At 41.7% G+C, this 20,792-nt stretch overlaps 1 protein-coding gene across 3 annotated transcripts; it reads left to right on the forward strand.

Moving 5' to 3' along the window:
* The first annotated feature begins 186 nt into the window (after nt 1–186).
* Nucleotides 187–20,699, forward strand: LOC129585108 (dedicator of cytokinesis protein 7-like). Of its 3 annotated transcripts, none has more exons than XM_055477652.1 (31): nt 187–598; nt 969–1,199; nt 1,268–1,391; nt 1,607–1,662; nt 1,916–2,010; nt 2,168–2,263; nt 2,478–2,600; nt 2,681–2,879; nt 2,957–3,037; nt 3,100–3,252; nt 3,320–3,535; nt 3,594–3,840; nt 4,017–4,151; nt 4,654–4,796; nt 5,056–5,163; nt 11,106–11,754; nt 12,322–12,918; nt 13,305–14,351; nt 14,485–14,744; nt 14,813–14,987; nt 15,064–15,165; nt 15,586–16,737; nt 16,805–17,100; nt 17,330–17,776; nt 17,928–18,188; nt 18,281–18,493; nt 18,614–18,697; nt 19,043–19,468; nt 19,694–19,858; nt 19,921–20,051; nt 20,244–20,699. In XM_055477652.1, the coding sequence occupies exons 2-31, from the start codon at nt 1,140–1,142 to the stop codon at nt 20,422–20,424; spliced, it is 8,022 nt and encodes a 2,673-aa protein (XP_055333627.1). In that variant the 5' UTR covers nt 187–598; nt 969–1,139; the 3' UTR covers nt 20,425–20,699. The 3 variants fall into 3 exon arrangements, with proteins under 3 accessions (XP_055333627.1, XP_055333628.1, XP_055333629.1); XM_055477653.1 differs by having other exon boundaries at nt 4,657–4,796; XM_055477654.1 differs by having other exon boundaries at nt 4,738–4,796.
* The last annotated feature ends 93 nt before the right edge of the window (nt 20,700–20,792 follow it).

A 20,792-nucleotide genomic window follows, 5' to 3' on the forward strand; every position in this document is an offset into this window, starting at 1 on the left:
CTCTGGAAGATATTCAAGCCGTGAGGTAAACGGTCTGACCGACCGTCTAGCCGACCATCTGGATATGGCCCTTTTGTGCGGGCCAGTGCGGCTCTGTTCAGTCTGTTGCCTGCATGAGCAGAAGCAGTTCGATTCGGATCACTAATAAAATAATCGGGTCGAGCTGACGGCCCACCTCCCGAAATCAAAACATTTGCGTAGCTGCAGCTTTTTACATTTTACTGATTTTAAGAATCAGTTTTTCTGTTTTCAGTACGAAAATGATCGTTTATTAACCTTTTTATCTGCATTGTGTACAGTTTTTTCGAAATCGAGAATAATATGTAGAAAAACGAAAACAATTAGATTTTTAAAAGAAGATTTTGTTGTTAGACTGTCAAAAACTGAACGAAACGGACCCTACATGTGTCTTTTGTTTCTTTTGCCACTTTTCTCATTTCAGGGACCGTTAAATCTTTTAATTTTTGTTTTATATTCATAATTTATTTATAGTTTATATCGACGTTACGTTTACCACTTGCCCATTGACCAGTTTTATCGATTTCATCACCAATTGAAGTTATAGGGATCGTTTCCTTTTATGATGCAAGCCGTAACGGTAAGCATTTTTGGATTTCAGCCCAATTTTCAGGGAAGCTGTTGTATATGTGTTGGCGAAATTTGACGGCATGCGCATGCGTATGTGGCAAATCACTGACTACGAATTTGATTACGTATTGTGTTGAATCTGATAAGGAATTAGAAGAATTTAAAACCAAAAATGAATATCTTCTGGAATTTTAATTCAGTTGTTCTTCCAACCAGTTAGAGTGCATTCAGGCTACATGATATGCTATAACTCTTATAAGGGCTAATAAGGCACATCAGTCGTCTAGACTGTACACTGCAAATTATAACATTTTATTTTTGTCGTCTTTTTATTTTGTGACGGCGGTAGCACATGTACCGATGTATAAAATGATTTTCAGCACCGAAAATAATACATCTGGAGGATAATTCTTGGAGAGGCTGATCCCAGAAATTATCCGCTAGCTCGATTCCGCATGTTTAGTACCGGTACTGAAATCTTTCTCCTCTGTTGGATGTGCTGGTGATTGAGCACTGCCACTCCGAACAGTAGTCATAGGCCGTGGAATTAAATGGCCGACATCTGCCGAGTTAAAGCTATCTACGATTTCGAAAAGTCGAACACGGACGAGGTAATAAATTAGAAGTTTCTCTTGCATGACGTTTACATTTAACAATAAGCCTTTGTATCCAATTGCAGCTGAGTTTTCGTCGCGGAGATGTGATTACTATTACACAGAAACTGGAAGGTGGTTGGTGGGAAGGAACGCTGAACGGTGAAACCGGATGGTTTCCGTTAAGTTTCGTCACCGAATATCGCCAAGGTTGGTGAAATTTTACGTGTTTTAACGAATCTTTTATCGTATACGAAAAAGAAATAGATTTTTGATATGTAAAGAATTTGTTAAAAAGATGCGGAAACCAGAAAGCATATTAAGTACTACTCGGTAGTAAACTGTGGTGAGGGGCACTACTCTGGAAATCTGTAGTATATACGTACGATGAAAGGTGAAATTGTTCAACAGTGTTCTCTGTGCAGAAACCCCGGTGAAAAATGGACCTGTACACAACCCGCGTCGAGAATATCGCGCCATGGTAAGTTTATCGTCGTTTACGTAAATTTTGGTAGTTGTCTTCAGTTACCAAATATGACACTTATATATATATCGATTATCGTAAGAAATGTACTGTGCAAAAAATAAATTGTGCGATTATGACGAAGTACGTTGCATTCTTTGTAGAAACACTTTATTTTTGATGAACGTATTTGCCTTGCGTTACCCATCTGTCTGTATTCTCCAGCTGATCATCCTTATGCTTGTAATAGTGGGTATTCCGTTGTTTATAGGTACTGCGCAACATTATTGATAGCGAACGAAAGCATGTTGCGGATATGCAAATGTTCCAACGCTCAGTGCTTTCACCAATAAAAAATGCAAACTTGTGAGTTTCGGTTAATATGTTCGCGTTTTTGTAATTTACGTTGCCGAAGCAGTCACCAAAATGATACATAAAGCAAGTTAGATCGAAAGTGTTATCGCAACAACTGATGCTATTGGATTTTTTTATTCAAAAATGAGCTGTCATTTTGAAATTTCAGGTTGCCGGAAAATGATTGTAGCATACTGTGTGGCAACATTGATGAAATCATACAGCTCCATGAGTCTCTTGTCTGTCAGTTTGACGACATTCTTCGGTAAGCGTTGAATGGAGGGAATTTTAGAACCAACTGCTTTCTTTTTCTTCGCTGTATCAAATTAGTTATAAACACCAGTATTATGATAGCTTTGAGTGTATTCGTCTTTGTGTCACAGCTTAACTTACGTTATATACTCGTATGCTTCGATAGAAATGTGTCAACCCCGCTGCTAAAACTGTTTACAGTTTTTACGATCATTTTTATTTTGTAGCACACCTTCTGAGCAACAAACGGTTGGCGGGGTTTTCATGAGTGCAGCAAGTGCCCTGAGAAACGCTCATATGAAGTATTGCTCAAATCATCCCAGAGCTGTCCAAATGCTAAATCAGTATAGGTAAAAATTTAATGCAAACGTTTGAAAATGCAACTTTGCGTGGTATATTGAAATATTCATACATTTTCATTCTTCTGTAGAGAAATGCTAAATACATTCTGTGAATCATTGGTTGGTGGACGTACCGGTGTGGTTATTTTAACCGCGGAACTTAGTCGTCCGTTTCGGCGTCTGGATAAATACCCAAACATGTTGCAAGAACTTGAGAGGCATCTCGAAGACTTCCACTTTGACAGAGGCAATACCCAGCGGGCTGTCATGGTTTACACAGAAATCGCGGTACGTCAGTTAATAAACAGCACCATAGAAATTACTGCGTTTTCCGATTACTGTATATAATGCTCTGTGCGGCGTAGAATTCCTGTGCGGAAATCCGTCGGCAAAAAGAAGTAGAGCTGGATATTCTGAAGGGAAACATTCAGGATTACCAAGGACCAGTAGGTTACGTAGCTTTAAGGAGTCCCGCTCATTTAAATGACCATCTGGATTTCGTCGCTAGGAACTTAATTCGCTGGGAGATGTTCTGCTTATGTTGCCGGTGGGAGTTCGTGATGACGTCCATGGAGTGCGGCAAGAGCGGTTTTTGGTCATATTTGAAGACTGTTTACTGATTTTGGCCGCATCGCCTCGTATGAGTTGTTTCATGTACATGGTAAGTCCCAGATTCCTAGTCGGCAATTTGGGACGTACGTTTACAGCGGCAGTTGCAAAAAAATTAGGCACATTCACCGCTATCTGGACTCAAAATGGTTCCGGTGGACAAGCCAGAGTCACCGTTAACCTTTGAAATATGGAGTAAGACTATGGACAAGAAGACTGTAGACTGCAAAGATAACGTAGCCTTCAGTCAGTGTTTGGAAGTTTTGTCCAGTCAGATTGCTAAAATGTCAGCAATGCGACCATCCATTGGAAAGTCCAATACACTTCCAAAACCGGTATGATTGCGATTAGTAATGGTTATTATCTGACAAGGTAAAGGTTGGTATTTCACAGGCGAAACTTTTGTCAAATGGGCTGCCACCTAGCCCACCTAAGGGTGTGGGAGCGCGCGAAGTACCATCGACAGCGTCACACGAACAACATTTCAAGCCACCCATTATTACCAATCCGATATGGACTGGTTCGTGCTTACGCCCGTACCCACCTTTACGAGGGGAATTGCCATCCAAGGAAGAGAAACCAGCGATTGTCTCCCAGAGTCCTAAGCTGGCTAGAAAGTTTTCTACTCGAAAAACAAAAGGTACTGTATTTGTGTGATATAATGTGTGTAATAAGTACCGACCGGATATACTGCGACATGCTGGTACATAGATTTGTTTGGCTTTCGTTCACGTTTTAACTGAAGGACACGCGTCAGGCACACCGATAATTTTGTTGTCTTCTCCTTTCGACCTAAGTTGATCTCCATGCTTGTAGATCAGTCTAAGTCTTCTAAAACGGACGATCAGCTTTCTTCCGAAAAAACTCAGCAATACGAGAACGATGCGCTGTTGTTGGGTGTTATAGATGCGTATTGCATCAGTTCCAAGAGCCGCCATAAGGTTACTTCGGGTGAGAAGCAACTATAATGGCATTCATTTGCTAAATAGGAGCAACTATTATAATAGCGTATTCAGTTGCTTTGGTTTCCTAACGCACTAAATGGGTATACGGGCTGTGTTATTTCATTGGATGTGGGGAGATGCTTGCTGTTTGGTACTTCGGCTTTGGGACTGCTACTAAACATGTTTTCCTCTTAAACATTGTGCAGTTGATGTTCATTTAATCCCGCACTCTGAAGAGTCTGAAATTATTCTGGAATCGGAAGAGATATCGGGCTGCCTTCCTGCTTTTAAATGGATCCGGCCATAGTTATGGTGGCTTCTTTCATCCAGTCTGTGATTGACGCGTGCGTTTCTTGTTTATCGTTTGCTTTGCGGTGCGGGTTGCTTTTAATGTTTCCTTGCTAGTTAGCAAAGTTTTCCGGCATCTTACAGTGGCTTGGCTTCTTCTGCATTTGTCATACTCGCACCGTTGTGTTGTGTTTAAGTTGTTTTAATTTTTGAACGGGCAGCAGAATTGTTGGACTCACCGCATGTACTAATCGCTGAAGACGAAAAAATATTTATCGAGGGATCTGATGGAAATTTTCTTGAAGAAAAATCCTTGGTGGATACAGTCTACGCCATGAAGGATGAAATGCGAGATATGACTGCAGTGAGTTTAAGAATTAGTGATTGTACTAGTATCCATCTTCTTAAAACCTTTAATCCACAAATGGATTTTTTGTGTTGTGATATCTTTTGAATCGTGTATGTGTATGTGCGTGAGACGCATTCGCACTGGACCTAGAAATCATTGGAAAAATTCTTTTGCATTTTAGATAAAGCGCTTCAACGTTTAATATTTCTCTGGTTATCTACCTTAATTTTCCAACAGCATTTTGAATGCACTGTGTATAATTACTTTATTTTAGGAGATTGTGAAACTGCGCAAACAATTAGATGAAGAGCGGAAGTGCCGAAAGCAGCTGGAAGCTACTTCAATGCGCAACGGTGTGAATGGCGAGAGGATTTCCGAAGTGGTGGGTTAATAAATATTTATAAAAGTGTCTTTTATTGTTTCAATTTTTTTACCTTTTTATCAATAGTTTTTATGCAGTCTTTGTGTGCTTAAATTTTGAAGTTTTTGCATGTTTCCTTTTCGCAAATTAACCAGTGATCTCTGTATTTGCCTATATGCTGCTTAAACTAAGCTGGTGTTTGAGTGACAAGAACAATTTCTGCTGATGACAGTGCATTAGCTAGTGTATTTTATAACAAATTTCGGCTCGGAATATGCGTTAAGAGGCATGGTTTTGCATCATCTGCGGCTTCGAACGATCTAATAAAGACCTCTTGTTATTTTTTTTGGTTGATCGACCTTACCGCATGTTTTCAAAGATAACCTGTAATCCTCTGCGCCGTGTTCAAAACTTTTTTGACGCATGTATATTTGAACTACCACAAAGTAACGCTCGTTGCCACGCGCACTCCTGACGATCCACAAAGAAGTTTTTGGTCGACAACGCCCTGTATGGAATGACATTCTGATTCTTTCTACTATTGCCTTTAGTATCCCGATGTGGAATATCTTTTTCGGCAGTTATCCCTGATTTGAATGACTGGCTCTGCAGGCGCATTTAGAAATAGTACAAAAATTGTTTGATTCGTTTGCAACATTTTCGAACAAAGTTGATCTTTTGTTAGCCCACAGGCTACAGCTGTCTATATAATTATAACTGTACAATACAAATCTTTTTGCATCATGATTCTTTGTAGTTTGCGTTCGTGTCATAATACAATAAGGTGCCTGTATTTACCTATTTGCTTATCAATATTTATCTGGATATAGAATTTAATATGCCGGCGTGAAAACTAACAACAGCTCAGTTAAATGTACAGATAACAAGTGAAGTACAATTTGAAGGTACTTATTATTTTACCTTTGTCGGAAAATTACTCCCTTGCACACTATCTGTGATTTCCCCCAGTAATATGCACATGTGTACACTGACACCAACTGTCTGATATTTTGCGGTTTGACCCATTCCCAGTAATAATTGGCGATCAATTTCGATCGCACTACCGCAGTTATTTGATAGTTCGACACACATTAAACAAGTTTGCCAGTCCCGGCATTCCGAACTGCCCTTTATGATTAATGATGCTACCCGATGCTGTAGCCACACAGTGCCACCATCAAGTATATTTAGCGCCGTCGCAAGTGCAGTTTTCCGTCAATCAGCAGCCAATTTTCAGTATAGTGTAATATGTTCCCGTTTTTTTTCGTTCTACTGTATTTGTACTTGCTGTACTGGGTTACCGGCGTTGATGAACTGGCTGGCCTAGCCGCGCGTACACTTTCCCAGTAATTCGTGAAGGATGGTTTCTGATCGTTCAGTTTATCGGGAAACAATTGTACTCGTAAAATTTGCGTACATCCTGCTGGCCATGATATTTTACCCAACAGCTTTCGCTGTCTAACAGGCACATTTTTCCGAAGCTCTCTTCTTATATCACGCACACAGTCCAGCCGATAAAACAATTTTTTACTGTTTCTGTAATTTAACTGGTTTTCGCTGTTACACTCACATCAAAAGCTGTTGAATGCAATCACGACTGTCGTAATATTTTGACTGCGCTGTCCGCACCAGAAGTCTCACCCAAGTCAGAGACGCCACCGGAAGGTCCGAAACAATCATCTAGCCCCGGCCGATATATGCCATGGGTCTGCTCCCTTATACGGCAAATGAACGGAAAAACAAAAAGGTAGGTTGTATTTTGTCATTCAAAATCTTTCTTGACATGTAGATGGACCATGGTAAATTCATACTAATTAGTAAGGTTCATGTACCGTACGTGTGTAATACTAATAAGTGATAACATGACTCTAAATTTTATGTCAATTTACTCAGCTAATTTACATAAATGACTCTTCGAAATAAAAAAAACAGAGCAGTACAGCCTGTAACTGTCGGCGAATCAATATCTTTTAGCGACTGTGCAAATAATATACGGGCTAACTTTTTCACATGGAATCGCGTGCATCGTTTTGTTTACCTGATGGTTTGCTCATAGTTTGAATGGCAAAAACAACACTTCATTCTATTGCCACAGTTTACTCTGGTAATAGCGCAATTATTCGGGTCACGCTTAATTAAGTAGACATGTATAACGCTTAAAGGTGATGGCGCGGACTTTTTGGAACACCCATAATAATGTTACTGTTCGCTTCAATATATTATACTACCTTATAGTCTAATACTGTGTGTTAATGTACCGATTACTTAATTTCACTTGTGTCAAGCATGAGGCAAAGCGAGATAAAAGCTTTAAAATAACTTTACTTTAATTTGTTGGTCTTGACCAATGGAGTGCATGTACGATGTACTGCATACAAAAAGTACGTGCATTACTTTTTGCATTACTGTGCATGCAACCTTACTCGATCATGCATCAACAAGTAAACAAATTTTGATCTTTGACTGTGATATCTGCATTGGCAGTACTGCAAAACTGTGAAGTTTTCGTTGATTTTCCTCAAATAAATCAACAATACTTTGACGTGTGATGAGAACAAATTATCGCTGACGTTGTTCAAATAATTATATCACCTCACGTTTCGTTCTGCTTGGAATTATGAAGTTCAGTGTGAAACAGATTCTGCATGATAAGGTTGTGGATATCCAGCACTGAGGCCATGGATATAAGATATATCCATGGATATATCCGCATTTTTGTATCCAATATCCATATCCTCAAATATCCGCAAAATATTAGGGCGAAGGGCTTGGATATGGATATATCAGGATAGGATATTGGATATGGATACAGTTTGGATATTGGATATGCAACATCCTTACTGCATGAAATATTAGTACATAAGTATATATTCTTGTTGTGAACATAGTATCTTTCTTGACGGTGTGAAATGCAGTTTACTACACTCTTCTGTGGTCCATCGCATTACCGTCTGTATTCTAATTATTTTTGGATTTTATATTTTCAAATATCTGAGCAATAATTGCATTCCCAATTATCTGGCGTAATCATGCCGCCAGCGAAAAATTATCGATTTGACCAAGGGACACCGCCACATCGTCACCTTATTTCCTGTTGCTGGTGCTGTCCGGTTATAATACACCGCTCCGTGACGAAAATGTTTTTACTTGGTGCGAAAGCTGATCTGCAGGTAGTTACAACAATTAGTGATAAATGATTGTAGTGCGAGCAATAAATTAATGTTTCAGCTTTATTTTAAAACGTCTTAGGATACGTACATGGAAAGTTTTTTTCTGGAAAACATTATAAGCATAGCATTAGCATGCGACAACGTTGACGGTGTGCAACCGGTAAAGCCCAACCACCAACCTAATCGCTGGGATCAGTACAGTACTTCTTCACTCTAGACTCTAGAGTCTAGAGTAAAGGCGGCCCCATAGTCAACCGTTTTCTGAGACGGAGAAAAAGTTTCTCGACGGGACGGCACTGACGGAGTTTCCGTGGTCACGGATTTCCCACGACACGGTCACTCCGACTTACCGTCCCGTCGTTGTGTCCGAAAGTTGTGTTCCTCATAGTTGTCCGTGCTTCGGCTATATTCTTTTGACAGGAAGTAGGCAACCGCCCGTTGCAACGGTTGGAAGTCACCGCCCAGGGCGGTTGAAGGCTGCATTATGGCAAGCCGGCATTAGGCTTATGGCAAGCCGAGTATTATAGTATGGTTTGGTAATAAGTACAGTACATATCGATTACGAGTAGGATGAGTGAGTAAAGGCTTTGCAATAGGTCAAACAACATTTCAACAAGTAAGTAACTATGCACTTTATACTGCATAATTTGCCAAATCTGAGAAACTAAATTTTTCATAAACTTTCAATTTGGCAATCTACCCACTCACGGTACTTTTTGACACAAAATACCTCATTAGTAGCTTTCTATATTAAATTATTGTTATCTCCAAATGCCTTGCAATGCTTCACACAGCTGCTCTAAATTCCGAGTTATTCGGTATTAATTTTTTTATGCTGCTAATGTTTTACGAGGCATTTTGCTACAGTTTAATAAGCAGATGTAAAACTTACGTAAACTTCCCAAACGGCTTACAGATGGAAAATCATGTATAATATGTACTAACTTTCAGATATGGAAAAATGTACGTACAGATGTAACTATTTTAGTAATTAAAATGTCTGTTTAACAAAAAGGGCTTGTGTTAGATGTGGATTTATGTAACAATCAGTACATACGTATAGGTACAATACATGATATAAGTGTATTAATAATCTGGGCGTCCAGGTGGGCAGTGGCCGCTTGGGGCAAACGTATGTATGATTGGGCGAAAAAAAACGGAGACTGTATTAGGGAGGAGCCATCCTCTCCTACACCGAAGTCGTCGAAACCACGAATTTCGACGACTCGGTTTCAACACGATCATGTTCCCTCATAGTCATCCGTAAAAATGGGACGGAGAGTCGGGGAATGGTGTCCTCATAGTTATTCGAAGTTTGGACACCTTTTAGTCGAAACTGCCGTTTTCGGTGAACTATGAGGCGGCCTTAAAGGACAAAGCAGATATATTCCAGGGTGTCCTTTTGGTATTCGTGAGCTTGTTGTGGAAATCTAGCTTCTTGTGGATATCGCTGTAACATGCGAGGACTTATATATAGCATTTTTTTATTTTTTAGTTTTTTGCAGTATTTTGCTATACTTCGAAGTATAGTTGAATAACGATAAAACATTGTTGGCTTCCGCAGTGAACCATTGTACTCCTAACACAAATTATATTAAAAAATTTACACCACTTTTACAGTGCAGTATTTATTGCAGTTCATAAGTTAAAAATCTCAAGGATGATAATGTTCTATAAAGTATGAATGCTGTACGAACAATGATGAGCGTAAGTTGCGAATTAATCGTAAGAATTCTGTATATCGTCAGTCGGCAGTAATGCCGGCAACCCGGCATATTAATCAAAAACCTTCAAACCGAACAGCCTTGATGTTAATTAGCTTTTTGTTGGTCTATAATAATAATTATTATCGTATTCCCGTTCCCAGCAGGAAACGTTCCAACAATTCCGTGTTCCAGCTATTCCATGCCCATTGCTTTGCAATTTGCATACGTACGGTTCTGCTCATCCTTAAATATTCAGTTCGTGTTCCCCTGTCCACTATCCTCTGTACCTGCAACTTCCAGGATGGTTTTTTCGCTGATATTCTAAACAATCAGCCGGCTAGGCTTGCAAATTTTAAACTGCTGCATAGTACCAGTAAGTAAGTAAGTATTCAAAATGTCAAATAAAGTTTTTTCAGTGACTTTTGCAGAAGACGCATTTCCCATCAAAACTTACGCCGTAGCGGCAATTCTCTCTCCATTCACTTGTCAACAAGATTATAATACGGTGCAGTATGTATACACTACGAGTATACAACATTCGTAGTCTCGTACGTTAGACGCTGTGAACCAGTTTCTTTTGCCATTCGGTTGCCGCTGCCGTACGGAAGTCGGCACGCATATCATGCGCAACGTGTGCTACTTTCAACTTTCTGACCGATAAACCATAAAGAGAGAGAAATCCGACAATTAAATTACAGTGGAAAGAATGCTGTGGTTGTTTATGGTCATTGGCAATCTCTTTCACCGTGTCAAATTCTGTTGTTGCGGTTAATTAGCGTATCGTTTAGCCAGCGTTATGGCTAATAATAATACCCTGTGAATCGTGATCATTGATTTGGAAAAATGTGCTCAGAAAATCCGCACGAACCCCATGGCTGATCAGTGCACAGACGCGTTTTATTGTATTTGATCGCTATGACAGTGTGTTTATCTAGGGCATGCATTGTATTTAGCTAGACTGCTCTCTCGTTGTTCGGATTTTTTCTCCCAACTGGAACAGTTAACAGCATACCGTTCTGTTATGGCGTCGTTGTTTGTGTTGTGGCGATAAATTCCTTAAAATAAATTCCTCGCTGTTTCTGCCCAGATGGCCACCGCGACATCGGGACAGCGTCGAGCCTTCGCGCAGAAGCTGAACAAATCGCAGGCGAGCGAAGTCCGCCGTCAGATCCAGAGTGCACGCGGCGGTGGCAGCGAACTCCCCAAAAGCCTGAGCATCAATGGCACGCTGGCCGCCAACGGTGTGCTCAGCGCCCAGGTGGCCGCGCGCTACCTGGACAGCGTGGAGCCCGTGGATTATGAGGAATTCATCCGCTTCCACCAGAGCATCATCGATCGCGATGCCCTGCGGCATCTCCTGCAGTTTCCCATTGATGACATCGAGGTGAAGAATCTGCAGAAGAAGACCCGCACCGTTGTGGCCGTAGTGCCGGAGAATCTGCAGGAATTGAATAGTCGCGAGAAGGACTGTCTGAGTCAGTACAATGCCAATTACACGCTGGCCGTCCGCCGCTATCAGCGCTACGGGCCCTGCGAAGTCCTGACGGATATGGTGCAGAAGCGGGATGAACGCATTGATCTCATTCCCCGACAGATCTACGAATGCGACCAGACGCATGCCAAAGATCGCAGTTCCTATGTTGGACCAAGCGGCCCGATCACGGCTGCTTTCGATGAGGATCGGACGCGGAATTCCTGGGCCAGCGGGGTGTTTGATTTGCGACAGTCGAATCCAGGTAAAAAGCTAGCTGGCAGTACTATATTTTGACTAATTTACGGTGCTAATATTTAGAGCTTTTCTTGTATTATCAAGTAAGCGAAAAAATCTTTCCCTGGTTCGCATCCGATTTTTTTCGAGAAAATCAGTTAGTCATCGTCTTTTCACATTCGTGAGCGTTACTGTGGTTGTGAGTGTTTTATGTCGTTTTGAGACGGATCGAGTATTTGTTAGTGAACGTTTATTAAAAATAATAAACTGCATAATAATAAATTGCACTGAAGCGAAATATTAATTTAAATAATAATTCTAGCAGTTTACGAACTAAAAATATATGGTATGGTTTTAGGGTATTTTCCGATCATGTTGTAATCCATTGACTAAATCCACAGAACGGCATGTAGAAAAACGTGGATGCTTTTAGATCCAATTGCTGTCAATTTGAGTGAATTTTCAGGATTTTATTGAACTATGACGGTTAGCAGTGCTCATTGATGTACTGGTAAATAAAACAGTTTAAAAGATCAGGCTCGATTAAATGGACGTTTAAACATGCTCTGCATTGACCCGCATGATGCGATTGCAGATGCCCTCATTCCGGGTTTATTGGATCGACTTCCTGCGGAAGACCGCGATGCGATCAACCGGCGTAAGCGACAGGATAAGCGCCAACCGGCAATCTTTAGCCTCTATCCCTCACAGGATGAGGAGGAGCAGATCGAGCGGCGCGTAATCCCCGACATACCGCGTGAACAGATTGGCCACAGTATTTCCGTGCGTGTATTGCAGCTGAAACTGGATCTGGACATTGAGCCGGTGTTCGCCAGTATTGCCCTGTACGATATTAAGGAGCGCAAGCGGGTGTCGGAGAATTTCTACTTTGACTGCAACTCGGATGCCGTCAAGAGAATGATTGAGATGCACGTGCCGTGCGAAGACATGAGCACCATGTCACGTGCCTGTGTGTTTAATGTGCTGAACGCATCAGTGGATTTGGTGTTGGTGGTGCGGCTAGAGAAAACACTGCAGCAGGGTGACGTTGCAGAATGTGCTGAAGTTTATTTGAAAGAAGAGAAAAACAAGGAGAAAGCCCATATGAATGCTCAATACTTTTGCGAACGTCTCGGCAAGTATCGGATGCCGTTTGCCTGGACAGCCATCTACATGACAAATGTCGTGCAGGGTGAGTTTGTTTATTTAGAGACGTGTGGACGCCACATTGACCGCTTTGCTTATGTAATGCCTTTCCGGTTTATTCAATAAGTTCACATAGGGCAAGAGTTACCAAGTGTATTGTTTACATATCCAGCTGATTGCTGCTGCTGCGATTCAGCTCGTCGATGGCAGATTTGTTATAGAGACCAAATTGTAGTTGTTAACTGCTGCAAAGTGGTATCCTGCTGGTACTCAAAGAGGCATTTCAATCACGATCTGACAAATGGACAAATTTTTTTCTAAAGGATCGAAAATAAAAATCTTCGAAATTCAATTCTCTTCTAGAAATAATAGAAAAGACGAAAAATGACGGGATAAGAACTGATTGATTGCTTTATTATTTAAATTGTGTAGGGGTACCAACGAATTCTGTCAACGAAGGAGATTCAAATTCGATGGGGACAACACTGAGTGGTATGGGGATTCAGACAAATAAAAGTGGTAGTCTGGATCGATCCTTAAAAGGTTTAGACGTACTAAAACTGGGAAAGCTTCTCGGGTCGACTGGATCTACTGGGGGAACCATTGACCCGATGGGGTCACTACCGCGTAATGCAACGCGTGCTGGCAGTATTTATGGCGAAGAGACCATCCAGAATCTCGATAGTTTTCGATCTGTGACCGTATCGCTGCCAACATTTTTCCGACATGAAACCGACAAGTTATCGGAAGATGATCTTTTGAAAATGGTAGCGGATCTACGTCGGCCGACATCGTTGACAAAGAAACTAAAGTGTATCCCGGGTTTGTTAAAACTGGATATCTCGCCATGCACGGAGAACTTGCCCGTCGGTTGTTTGACGCCGGAACTAGTCCCGCTTCGTCCGCTGGGCGAAGAAGGTGCGCGCCCTGTGAAGGAGATTCTGGAATTTCCCTCCCATGAAGTCTACTCGCCTAACTATGCGTATCGGAATTTGTTATATGTTTATCCCAAATTTGTTAACTTCTCTAGTCGACCGGGTTCCGCACGAAATATTGCCATTAAACTGCAGTTGTTGGGGGCTGAAGATTGTCCCCTGAAGGTGATTTATGGTCGCTCAAGCTGTCCCGAGTTCTTGTCGGAAGTGTACTCGTCTGTGATATACCATAACAAAACCCCTGTGTTCTCTGATGAGATTAAGATTAAGCTTCCAGTTAATCTGGATGATCGCGAGCATGGTTATCATTTATTCTTTACGTTTTATCATATCAGTTGCCAGAAGAAGGGAGATGCCAGTGAACAAGTGGAAACACCGATCGGTTATACTTGGTTACCACTGATAAATGTGTGTGGTGCTGATTCGATGTTGATTAGTGGCGATTATAATTTACCTATCATGTTGGAAAAACCATCGGCCAGTTATTCAAGGATCAATCCAGACGTTCAACTGCCTAATACCAAATGGCTGGATAATCACAAAGGTTAGTAAAATGTTGGTTGGAATCACTCAAATATTCCGGTCTTTTCGGAATAACGGCTGTTTGGTTTTTTAAGGTCTTTTGTGGAACATCATTATTTTAAAATTGTTGTTAAATTTATGGGACTATGTTTTAGGTCTGTTTAATGTGACGATACGCCCAGTATCCACAATTCATACCGGGGATGTGCGTTTGGAAAGATTTCTCAATTTATGCTCCTTCATCGATAGCGCTAGGATTCCGAATTACATTGGCGAATCCAATATCGAGAACAATTTACGCGATGCTATCCAAGATCTGGAAATGGCTACCCGAGAGCCTCTAATCCGCTTCCTTAACGTTATTATCGAAAAACTGCTGACTTTGATAGTAAAGCCTCCTCTGGTACACGGCCAGGTAGGTGGAGTGCATAACGTTGTGACGTTTCGACACGTTTTATTTGAATGCGATTTTTGGTTAATTAGATTATTAATGTGGCATCGGCTGCTTTCGATGGGTTGGTGGGGATTGTGCACATCGTGTCGATATTTTTGGAAAACCAATGTGATCAGAACGGCCGCAACACTGTGCTTTTAAGCTATATTTATTATCATTGCGGGATTAAAAAGTTTTCGTTTACTGAACAAGAAATTGCCAAAGGTAATGTGTCCCAAAAAAGCACAACTGTTGAATGATAACTGTCTGGCCTAATTTTGACGTTGACATTCCATTGCAGATATGTATTTGCATAGCCGGAGTGCCAGTGAAATTATGGCTATCAACCATGCCGTATCCAGTTTCGAGCGCACTGGAAGTGTTCGTGGGACGTCTGATACTAGTAAGTTAATTGGCCGGAATCGAGTTTCACATGGCGGTCATGTTGTGCCATTTTTGTTGGCAGTCAGCTGGAACTTCTTCGTTTATGCGCGTGGCTGACGTACAGTTCTTGAATATGTATTGCCGCGTAACCGCAGTCTGAACTCTTCGTTATTTTTCTGAGGGTGCACCGGACAGTAAACTGTTGAAAAACATTTACTTCGGGAATCCGTTTCCAGTCTTAACTTCATTAGGAGTAGTTTTTGTGTTAATGCAGAATTACAGCAGCCGTTCCTTAATTTTGTTATGTTATCGGGAAAATGAGTCAAAAAGTGTGACACAGTAAATATGATATGGCCATGTATGATGAGGAGTGAGGATAATATGGATTTACATGAATTGTTCAAATAGCACGTTAATTGCGTTGTTCATTTTTCGTCAGGTTCCCTAATGGGACCGCATGGACGCCGGCTGCCCCATGAAGAGATCGCCTACCAGTGGGCAGTATGCGCCAATCCTCAACGGGATTTCAGTTTGCGACATGCATGGTTTTTCTTTGAGCTGATTGTCCAGTGCATGACCCAGTATCTGACAGCAGCCCAGCGTTTGCACTATCCTCGCAATGCCCGTTTCAGTGAGCGCTTCATCGACAACATCTCCACCCTGATACGCTCCTTCACGGACGACATCGTTTCGTCATCCGCGCATGAAATGGGCCGATTGAATACCAGTCTGTCTTTCTTCTTCTATGATTGCCTGTCACTGTTGGATCGTGGATTAGTGTTCCAGTGGGTGCATGCCTATTGCAAAAAGATCAACGCCAAGGTGGTGGCGCTCATGGAACCAACTCATATCCTGAGCCTCAAGATTGACTGTTTACGAATCCTGTCTTCGCACGAACATTTTTTCCCACTAAATCTGCCGTTCGCCCAGTCGACCACGTGGATTCGCTCGCAACCGGCGTCTCCGTGTCCCAGTATATCCAGCTCGACATCACAGAATTCCGTAAATTCTTCGAGCAGTATGAACAGCTCCGTCGAATTGTCGAATAACTTCCGGCAGCAGCATTATTTGGTCGGCTTGGTGCTGTTTGAATTGATGGCCATCTTCGAGGTGCCTAATCCCGCTTTGCACGTGAAGGCGGTTAATGTTATTCGGAATTTGCTAAGCTGGCATGATGCGGATCCGCGGTATGCGACGAAAGATCTGCGTCACCGGTTGTCCTACTTGTATCTGCCGCTGATTGGCATTATTATGGACACCTTACCACAGCTGTATGATTTTGTGGTGGATCACCGTCATCGCACAGCAGCCGGAAATCTTCCAGGCATTCAGCATTCCGTGGCAATGGCTATTGCGGGAACTGCGGGTACTATGGTCAAACGCGATTCCAGTGAGGTTTACGATGCTGGTCAGACCCGGCGACCGCAGTTGAACGCCGAGGCCACACGGCACCTGCTAGCCGGTTTCATGTGGATCTTAAAATCGGCTGACGAGCAGACGTTGCGGGGTTGGTGGGAGGCGTTGCCGCCGCACCGGCTGGCACAGCTCTTGGAGATTTTCCAGATTACCATTCACTGCTTTGAATACACCGGTATTAAATTAGCATTTCGTATTGTTATTCGATTACGCTGTGCTGATATTTGAAAATTGAACTGCAGGCCCGAGGAGTGTCCACAGCCGGGGGCATGTTGGTGTTCAAAGGGAAGAGCTGAAATCGATGCTCGGGGACGCTATTTTAGGGTCCATTCATTCCAAGACCAGAGGGACAACGATAGGCAGTCAGCAGAGTTTGACATCCGCTGGCGATGGACTGCGGTATCGTAAAGATCAGCTGTGGCGGCAGTTTCCCATTACTGACTCCAATGGATTGGTGGAACAGGAGGCCATTTTGGAAAGTGTACTCTGCGCGGAGATTAATTTGACGATTTTGGACAGTCTTGAGCTAGTCTTCCAGGTGAGCATATTATTGCGTGGACCGGTGGACGCGTATAATGTTATGGCAAACATTGCTGTGTTTCAGGCTGAAATTTGCGCTTTATTTAGCGGATTTTGATATTTGTATTTATTACATAATGACAAGGGAAATGGCATGGGAGCGTCGGTTATATCCTTATTTATTAAGTTCCGGATTCGACAATGTAGCAGTTACAACTGGTATGTTCATAGCGTTGGTTTTTTTACAGGTCATATCTAGTCACGGGGTTTTACAGGACCAATTAGCGGCGGCTTTCCGGGTTCTGTTACATGCGCTGGGATGTAGTCAGAGTGTATATGTCTACGAGAATTTATTTGCCTGTCAGCGGTCTATTGTTGCAAAATTTCCTGAACTCGTATTTGAAGCGGAAACGGAGTATTGCGCTGATCTCTGCTTGCGTTTACTCAGTCACTGTAGTTCCAGTATTGCGGTGGTGCGATCCCAGGCGTCGGCCTCATTGTACTTGCTCATGCGTCAGAATTTCGAAATCGGCAACAGTTTCTCTCGAGTGAAAATGCAGGTGACCATTTCCCTCAGCTCTCTTGTTGGGACCATAACTGATCTGAACGAAGACTATTTACGACGATCTCTGAAAACCATCTTGACATACGCCGAACAAGATGCGGAACTGAAAACTACGACGTTTCCAGAACAGGTGCTAATAATTTTGCTGTTTTACTTTGTATTAAGCCTTTTTTATAATGTCCTGAATGTGATTTACTGCTTTTACTTTAAGCTTTACGACACCTGCGAGCATTTACAGAACTCTTCTGGGATCTAATCTTTTTTGGGACTGTTTTGTTTAGGTGCGAGATTTGGTGTTTAACTTGCACATGATTTTGTCGGACACTGTCAAAATGAAAGCGTATCAGGAAGATCCGGAAATGCTAATGGATTTGATGTACCGCATTGCCAAAGGCTATAAAAATTCGCCGGATTTGCGATTAACCTGGTTGGCTAATATGGCACAGAAGCATTCCGAGCGCGGGCTGTATGCAGAAACTGCACATTGTTTGATCCATTCCGCGGCACTTGTATCTGAATATCTGCATTTGTTGGAAGATAAGGTGGCTGTACGAAAAGCATGGTTTAACTTAATTCCTCTATTTTTGTGTGATCCTTTATGTGTATCATGTTCAAATTTTGTTATTATTTGCAGAAATATCTGCCTTTGGGTTGCGCGGCTTTTGAAAAAATTTCCAGTAATATTCTCGAAGAGAGTGCCGTGTCCGACGATATTGTATCACCTAATGAAGAGGGCATTTGCACCGGCAAGTCTTTCACCGAGGCGGGATTGTTGTCGTTGTTGGAACAGTCCGCAAGTGCCTTTTCCTTAGCCGGAATGTTTGAGGCTGTGAATGAAGTTCATAAGGTTAGATCAGCCACATTCTACGCTGGTAAAACTTGTGATAGAGTAACGTTGACAGTTTGCACTGGTAACTCTACAGTGGAGCGAGACCGCGTGAGAACGAAGTCTTTTGGTGTGTTGTAGATTGTGATACCAATTGCGGAAACTCATCATGATTATGCTCAACTCGCGTCGATTCATAAGACCCTTCATGAAGCATTCGTGAAGGTACGGATTACGGCTGGTTCGACGAAGTGTCGGTGTCTATATGTATTGTTTGCCAAAATTATTCGATATTCAATAAGTGGTAATTTTGTTATCTTAATTATCTGTTTTTACTGTTATTACTGCGATTAAGTTTTTATACGGTAATCATAATAAAAAATTTGTTAGCTCGGAAATATATTTGCTTCCGTTATAACTTTGATGCTATCTGTTCATTCCGCTAGTCTTGATGCTGGGAATACGTGCTGACATACCTAGTTTTTTATGAAAACTACGTAGCACAGTACACATAGTTTGCGTGGATTACTGACTAAGTCTTGGAATTACATTTGAAATTTCTTTATACAGATAGAACGGATGGCTGGAAAGCGAATGTTCGGGACGTACTTCCGTGTAGGCTTTTATGGACCGAAATTTGGTGATTTGGACGGTGAAGAATTTATCTATAAAGAACCGGTCATCACAAAGCTACCGGAAGTCTCCAGTCGCCTGGAATCCTTTTATTCGGAAAAGTACGGCGCTGAATATGTCGACATCATTAAAGATTCCAATGCCGTCAAACGGGAACTATTGGATCCGGAGAAGGTGTATATACAGATTACCTATGTGGAGCCGCATTTCGATAAATGGGAACTGCGCAATCGCGAAACTTTCTTCCAAAAGAACTACAATCTCCGTCGATTCGTGTACTCTACACCGTTTACCATGGATGGCCGGGCTCATGGCGATTTACATGAACAGTATAAGCGGAAAACGATTGTTACGACCGCCAATGTATGCTTCGCAGCTGATTTAAATGATTTTTCTTTGCTAATGTTTTGCCATTTGCACAGATGCCTTTTTTTACTTTCATGCAACGTTTTGCGCGTAGGAAACTTGATATTTAGACTAGGTGATATTTAATTAATAAAATTTCTGTTAGGAATAAAGTTTCTTCGTCTTTGTTGTGATTTCCGGTTGTTTTGGTCACCAAATAACTTCGATATTTTTCTTGCCTAGGCTTTTCCGTACGTGAAAACGCGAATTCAAGTTATCGCAAGGGAGCAGTCGGTTCTGACGCCGATCGAGTTAGCGATCGAAGATATTCAGAAGAAAACGGAAGAACTACATGCGGCCATTAAGCAGGAACCTTCGGATGCCAAAATGTTGCAAATGGTTCTGCAGGTTAGATTTGCTGGTGTTTACTTGGAATGTATCTAAGACTTGAGATGCATTTGCAATCGTAGGGCTGCATTGGAACAACGGTTAATCAAGGTCCTTTGGAAGTAGCCGCAGTTTTCCTGTCGCATCCACACGATCAACCAATGACGGCGCTGCAGCATAAATTGCGATTGTGCTTCAAAGATTTTTCGAGACGGTACCAAGTTACCAAACCGGAATAATTTTGCTGTTTTTGCAATTACTTCTTGTTTCTGCGGTTTTTGTGTTTTTATTTTTTCATTTTACCGCAACGCAACCGCAACACCACAACGCCGCCTGTTGTGGTGTTGCGGTTTCAGCAATTTTTCAAGTGCTGGAATTTAACGCTTTTTATTGATCTGTTTTGTAGGTGTGCGGAAGCTCTGAAATTAAACAAAACCCTTATCGCGGCTGATCAGAAAGAATATCAACGGGAACTAGAAAAGAATTATCAGCGCTTCCATGATTCCATCAAACCAATGTTGCAGTACAATGCCGAAATGCTGGCTGCCGATGAACTTGAAAATTCCAACTTGAATTCGACTTGTTAATCTCTTTTGTTTTTTCTTTTGTTTATAGATGTTCTCTACGTAAGAATCTGATTGCACTTGTTACTTATGCACAACGGGAATGTTTGAACTATTGTCGGGAATCTCGATTTGACATCTTGCAGTCTCCAAATTGTTGATAATGTGGGTCAGTTTATTTTGGTTTGTTATCAGTCTTGTGATTCGGTTCCAGTTTAAATTTTTTTGTGGGTGTTTAAACTCACTACAACGGGAATAAGTAAATTTGAAGGAGGTATTCAGAAAAATTGTTTTATGGCTCAGCCAACAGCGTAAGAAAATTATCAACTAAAACAATCGACATAAATAAGGAAGAAAGTCCCGCCAGCAAAACGAAGAATGCTTGAGAAATG

The sequence above is a fragment of the Paramacrobiotus metropolitanus genome, unplaced genomic scaffold, assembly GCF_019649055.1.
Source record: "Paramacrobiotus metropolitanus isolate TYO unplaced genomic scaffold, Prichtersi_v1.0 Parri_scaffold0000015, whole genome shotgun sequence".
Lineage (NCBI taxonomy): Eukaryota > Metazoa > Tardigrada > Eutardigrada > Parachela > Macrobiotidae > Paramacrobiotus > Paramacrobiotus metropolitanus.

Excerpts from the sequence above, each read along its gene's own strand:
- LOC129585108 (XM_055477652.1), top strand. The coding sequence starts at position 1,140 with ATGGCCGACATCTGCCGAGTTAAAGCTATCTACGATTTCGAAAAGTCG. Across the intron at positions 11,755-12,321 it reads TTTGCGACAGTCGAATCCAG|ATGCCCTCATTCCGGGTTTA; the intron begins GTAAAAAGCTAG and ends ATGCGATTGCAG. Across the intron at positions 12,919-13,304 it reads CATGACAAATGTCGTGCAGG|GGGTACCAACGAATTCTGTC; the intron begins GTGAGTTTGTTT and ends TAAATTGTGTAG.